The 6,837-nt window shown below is 36.6% G+C and overlaps 1 protein-coding gene across 1 annotated transcript; it reads right to left on the bottom strand.

Moving 5' to 3' along the window:
* Positions 1-567: 567 nt before the first annotated feature.
* On the bottom strand, positions 568-3,109 carry LOC306864331 (UDP-glucuronosyltransferase 2B17-like). The gene is made up of 2 exons (XM_079408294.1): positions 3,028-3,109; positions 568-2,856 (listed from the first exon to the last, which is right to left on the bottom strand). The coding sequence occupies exon 2, from the start codon at positions 2,836-2,838 to the stop codon at positions 1,240-1,242; it is 1,599 nt and encodes a 532-aa protein (XP_079264420.1). The 5' UTR covers positions 2,839-2,856; positions 3,028-3,109; the 3' UTR covers positions 568-1,239.
* Between the last annotated feature and the right edge of the window lie 3,728 nt (positions 3,110-6,837).

Here is a 6,837-nt window from a genome sequence, read left to right on the forward strand (position 1 = left end):
TCCATAACTGTTTCGTTTCCCAGCGACAAAATGACTTGCAGTAAATTGTACTAACAGACCTAACGGATCATTGAAGTTTGTTCAGTTAAATTTGTGCTTTATAAACTAATTAGTGAATAAATGTTATTGCCCAGCTAGCTAAGACAACAAGCTTATAGCATTAGCCTTGCAGGAAAAAAACAGGTGACTGTTAGCTAGCACTTAATATTTCTTATGAAATACTCATGAGTTACATGAGTATGCAAGAGTATGGACAGCTCCACTTCACGATTAATAATGTGCACACACTGGCTCCAAATGACTTTATCAACGTAAGATGGCAGCAGCCATCTTTGGCACATTTTTGCTTCACTTCATCATTTTTTTTACGTCTATGCCTTAAACAGATAGCATGACCAGTGTAGTCCATTTCCCAAACAAATGACTCACAAACCGGTTCTTTTTAGGGAATCAGTGCGACCAATTAAGTTAAATTCTCAAATGAAAACGTTTTCTGAGCCGGTATTTTAAGTGAATCACAAACATATAGCACGACCAATTTAGTCGGATTCCAGAACCAATGACTCTTATATGCCGGTTCTTTTATAGTGAATCATGAACATACGGTGCGATCAGTGTAGTCCGATTCCAGAACAAATGAGTTTTGAGTAATTCTTTTTAGTGATTCAAACACATACATTTATCTGACGCTTTTATCCAAAGCGACTTACAATTGCTATACATGTCAGAGGTCGCACGCCTCTGGAGCAACTAGGGGTTAAGTGTCTTGCTCAGGGACACATTGGTGTCTCACAGTGGATTCGAACCCGGGTCTCTCACACCAAGGGCATGTGTCTTATCCACTGCACCATCACCACCCCGTACATACAGCATACAGTGAAACATTAATGTAGTTACTGACTGGTTGTACATATAACAACTTGTAGATCATTTTGCCAGAAAAAAGTTTTAGAATTTGTATCATATTTTAAGGTAAAAAAGCTTGTGCACTATAACTTGTGTTTGCTTGTTTGCTGGTTTTTATTGTATTTGTTATTCTTATATTTTTTAAAATATACTGCTACTACTAACAACTTGTAGTTACAAAACAAATACACATTACGCAGTTTGTCAGTAGTATTTTTATAAATATTAATGTATTAAATGTTTCCACATTTTTTGTATTAGTGCTGTTGTTTAATATATAATTAAAGCCAGTTATTGATTAAAAGGAAACACACTATAATAATCTAGATAGCATCATTCATTTTTAATTTTTCGCTTACAGCACCTTTTACAACACACATATCTGATTATTGCAACCGCAGAAAGCACAAACACAACAACAACAGTAAAGAGAACCAACAAGACATCTACAGAATGGTACGAGTACCACGGCATCTTGTAGAACTCTGAGCGCAAGTGAGTCGCTCCTTTATTTCTCATCACATACTCGATCCAGAAAACGGCCGAGTCCAAAGGCCTCATTGGCTGGTCCCTGTGCAGACTAGAGAGTCTCTGCATGTTCGTCCTGTAGGAGGCGTTACTGAGCAATTCCCGTAGGGCTTGTCCAAAAGTACCACTGCTGAACTCTGACAACTTAAGTATCTTACCTGCTCCTTTCTCCTGAATGCGTATTAAGTTGTCAAACTGGTCAAAGAACAAAGGGACGCCCAGGATCGGGACCCCATGGTATATGGCTTCCTGCACTCCATTGGTTCCTCCGTGGGCTACAAATGCTTTGATCTTGGGATGTCCCAGGAGGTCGTTCTGTGGTATCCAGTCCACAATAAGAGTGTTGTTGCCCACAGTGGATGGCCGATCTCCAAGATGTCTCCAGATGACTTTCTGAGGTAAACTAGCAAAACCAGATGCAATATCGTTAGCCATATCGGCAGGGATACTTTTAACAAGTGTTCCCAATGACATAATAATAAATCCGTGGTCTCCTGAGCTCTGCACAAACACTTCCAGATCTGGAGGAAGAGGCTTGGAGGGTTTGCATTGAAATCCACCCATGTAAACAACATTTGGCATGGTTGGTCTTGGAAACTCGAAGACAAAATCAGTTCTCATGAGCCAAATATCAGCAGTTTGAATGAGGCTAACAATGTCCGTTTTGTAATCCAAATACTTATCTATTAGCGCATCATAATGTGGACCAACCACAAATCTGTCCTGGAAGAAAATAAAGCTCTGGAATAAAACATTTTTAACCCTTTGAGTGAAACTCATTTTATCTATATGGCCAGAGCCTGGTAAAGGTACATAAGACATTGGAGATGGTGCTATAGCAAAATGCCCTTCTCCACTTGTGATCCATCGTACATTGAGAACAAGAGGGAGTTTTAGATAATGCGCTAAAATCACGCCACCTGCTAATGCAGGATCGGTGAGCACCAGGTCGTACCGCTCATCCTGAAGTCTTTTCACAAGCATCTTATCTTCCAAAATGTCCGATAACATTTTACACATAATATAGTGCGCTTTTGACAACATGGAGAACAAATCAACCTGGAGCTTCAAGAATGACAGCCCAGAGGCGTCGCCTCTTTCTATCTCTATCACTTTCCATAGATACGCTTCAAAAAAGTTATCAGATTCCCTTATTTCATCTGCAATTGTGATGGAAGTGTAGAGAGGGGACTTTTCTGTGATGTACCAGCTGGATTTGGGCCGGATGACGGTGATGCCGTGACCCCTGGAGTGCAGCTCTTCTATCAGGACTTTCATATTAACCCAGTGGCTTCCATCGACAGGATACAGTAAAACTTTACCTCCATCGCAGCTCAGAGTGAAAACAGAAAATGCCAAAAATAATCCAACAATGAAATGTGACTGGTTGGAAAGTGACTTCATTGTATCTGAGCAAAAAATCTTTTAAAAAACAATTCATATTTTTAGTTACACCTCCTTTGCACTTACAAACAGTATTTTTTAACCTGAAATCATACTTCCATTAATTTTCCATACCACTTTATCCTACGTTGAAATCATGAATGTACTAAACTAACACAAATAAATTGTTACTGCATGGCTGACTCTTACCTTAATTTTTCATGCATGCATGAAAGACCAACAATTGCTCATTCCAGAGCTCTATTCATCTGAACGACTAAGTTCAAATTCTGCTTTACAAAGTCCATTTAAATGATTAACATTCAAATCAATCATTAACAAGCAGACATTGCATATGGTTTAAGGGGCACTCAGACACATGTTTTTTCTGTAACATTTTTAGACTGTTGCAGGTCATTTTGATCCTGCTGACCCAGTTTAGACTAAATATATACTACTGTTTAAAACTTTGGGGTCAGTAAATTTTGTTTTATTTGTTTGTTTGCTTGAAAGAAATGACTGATTATTCATAAAGGATTGATTAAATTAATCATATGTGACAGTAAAGACATTTATAATGCTACAAAATGTTCCTATTTAAACTTTCTAGTCTTCAAAACATCCTCAATTTAATCTATTTCTGAAGACATTCATGTGGCACTAAAGACTGGAGTAATGGCTGCTAATAATTCAGTTTTGCCATCAAATAAATAAATTAAATTAAATATTTTTTAATTGTATTACTTTCATTAAAACTCTATCAAAATTCAAATGTAATTTTAAATTATAATATTTCAAAATATTACTATTTAGTTTATATTTTATCAAATAAATGCAGCCTTCGTGAACATAAGAGACATTTTACAAACCTTTTAAATGGTAATGTATGTAATTTTCTAAATATAATTTTATACATTCTTATATTTTTACTTTTATTTTATATAAAATATTTGTCAGGTTTATGTTTAAAACTGTCAAATAAATTAATATTTTTTTTTACTGAAAACCAGTTATGCAATTTTGCTCCTTTTTGTTTTTTTTTTAAAGATGTTTAGATATTTTGCTGGAATATCAGGCAGCACTATGATCCAACTAAATACAGATTTATTTATTTTATTCATTAATAGTTTGTGTAAAATATTATTCACAATTTTTGGCCCACTTGATACATTTATTTACATTTACATTTAGTCATTTGGCAGATGCTTTTATCCAATGCGATTTACAATACATGTGTCAGACACATAGTTCAGTTTGCCAATGGTGGTTTCTTGGTTGTGATTTGTCTTCAGGTCACTCAGCATTTAAGCTCTGGGTTTTATAGGCTCTGGCTGTCAGTGTGTATCAGCATATACTCAGATATAACTACCCACCTAATGCATGCAGGCATCCAGACACACAAATGCGCTTCCTGCACACTACATTTACTTAAAGAGAAATCTCTACAAGTGGAGACAGGACTGATACTCTGATGGATGGAAATTTCTGGCCCGCAGGACAAAGTATGAATCAAAGTTGAAGAATGAAAGCATGAAAAGGAGGCTCACACAATGGTATAAAATAACTATAGCTTGTCAGAGAAGTGGCCAAGGAGTTGCACTTGCTCGGGCATGTGATGCTCATGTAGCTATGCAAGTTCAAGTCAAGCTCATTTTATTCAGGATCATTCTTTCTATACAGTCACTGTTATAAAAAAAACGCCAAAAGAAAACATTATATGTCAGGCTGGGGCAGTGTTGGTGCACACCTGGTAATGCGCACTTAATGCGGAAGCAAATACACTTTTCCATGCATTACTTTTCTAATAATTCAGCAGCCTGTCGTCAATTGCTCCGCTTATACTACGGTTACCACATCTCAAGGCATTGATCAGATGTTTTATTTTAAGACATTTCTCAGGTTTTTGTCCTCTCGTGTTCAGGCTTCATTTCTTTCGCATCTCATCTCATCCCTCCGTTGCTTCCAAAACCTTGTTTTAGAGCTAGAGACGAGACTTCAGTCATTGATAATGCAGTTATTGATGCAGTCTGAAGTTAAGAGAGAGATAAAGAGAGCCTGTTATCTGCGTCTGTGCGTCGACGGCGTTCAGCAGCACCGCCTCTAATAGCGAAACTGTAAGTTTGAACACGTTAAGAACAGCAAAGTTACCACCTCTCTGAGAAAAGTCTGTCAGTAGCAAAAGTGTGTGTCTGTAATGTAGCCTAGATGTGTGTGCATTGAGTACAGTATGAGAGAGAGCGAGATATGTTTTTCATAAAACTTTTGTTGGAAAAACGTGGAAATTTGTTATAGACCTATTTATCGGCTTGGTCAGTGTTTTGTGAGTTTTGGTTCTTTTTCTGTTGTAGGCTGCAAGGATCTTTGAAATAAATAAAATCATTTGCCAGAGCGATATTGAACTGTAATGCGGTCAAGACCTGTCTGGAACTACTTTAGCTGGGAGTTTCCTGAAAAAGAAAACCTTTAATGGCATATTTCATTGTGACAATATGCCCCTTTTGTTCAATAAACTGTATCATTTTTTCCCCCTGAACAAATGGTGCAAATTCTCAATATTTTTTTCTGAATTTGGCCTGCCATAAACTGACTAACTGATTTTGAAATGTGAGTAGGCCTATCAAATATGATTATGATACATTTAGCTTTTGAGGAAAGTGTATTTGCCCATCTCTCAATCATCATTGTATTGCATTGCATTATATGTTTTTGGTCATTAAACAAAAAATTGTAATATCATCTTACGACGAAGATATAGAGTGACAACTGATATTTATATGCATTTTAAAGTAATCTTCAACTGTTATTAACATCTCAATTTACATTACAATCAGAATTTCATCTTACTTTTTGACCATATAAATATCAGCATCAGCACCAAAATTGCATATTTTTGTTCAACTTGGGCCTCTAAATCAAATTAAGACGTTTTTCCCCCTGTGTGAGCTCTGTATTTTTCTATATCATACTATATGTTCCATTAAAAGCTTGATGTTTCAAATATGATATTCTACATTTTTCAAACTGTTATTTCAGGATTTACAGGGTTAAGCTTTAGTGAAGGTTCATTTTGGTGTAGACTATTTTATGAAGGTCATGAACTCTATTTTCTGAAGGATAAGTAAACGCAGAGCGCATAAATCTCAAGAAAATAAAAAAATCCCTCACAAAGGAATGACAAAATGCATCTAGGAGTAGGTTGAGACTATGATGACTATTGCAAGGCTGTTTTATAGCAGCCTCTTCTCATCCCAACCTGGAAATTGTGTTTGCACCCGTTCCCCCGAGCTGTCAACACAATTAGACATTTAGGAGGATATTACATAAACCGAATCAAGGTAGTGCAACGAGATAGCAAGCTTACTCAGATATCCCATGGCAACATGGAGGTTCATATTGAGCTATGTTTTGTCCCTGAAGGGTCGTATCCACTCACACTGAGAGCATTTTGGTTTCAGAACCCCTTTTTCTTCTCCCAATCAGATTTAATGTCATCTTTAAAACATTTGGAGCAAAATGCTAGCAGCGTAATGCCAAAAATCATGGTTTAAATTACACGGTCTTACACAATATCTCTGGGTTCGCCAGTCACTTAGGCATGCGAAGTAAACCATAGTAAAGCTGGATACTTTCTCTGGATCTCACTATTTCCTTCTTCCTACATTAAGACAATGACAGTGAGCAGTCCAAGCAGCCAGAGGCAGGGTTACGTAATCTGTTAGCTCATGATTTCTCTCTTGGATTAAAGCCATTTTTTAAGAGTACAATGGCATGTCCAGCAAACATTAACACTATGTTTATGCACTAAGTTTTATTAATAAGGGTGGTTAATACGTAAATGAATGAAGGAGCTTTATCATCCAATCATAATAATATGCTCATCAATCACTGACACAGAGCTTTTTGGAAAAAGTTTGAATGTTTGTGAAATTTTGACAACTCATATAAACTGTTTAGCATTATATTCTGTTTTGCAGACTTTTCCCTGAATCATTTTATGAATGATAAACGGCATTTGGACAA

Source organism: Barbus barbus (assembly GCF_936440315.1).
Source record: "Barbus barbus genome assembly, chromosome: 45".
NCBI lineage: Eukaryota > Metazoa > Chordata > Actinopteri > Cypriniformes > Cyprinidae > Barbus > Barbus barbus.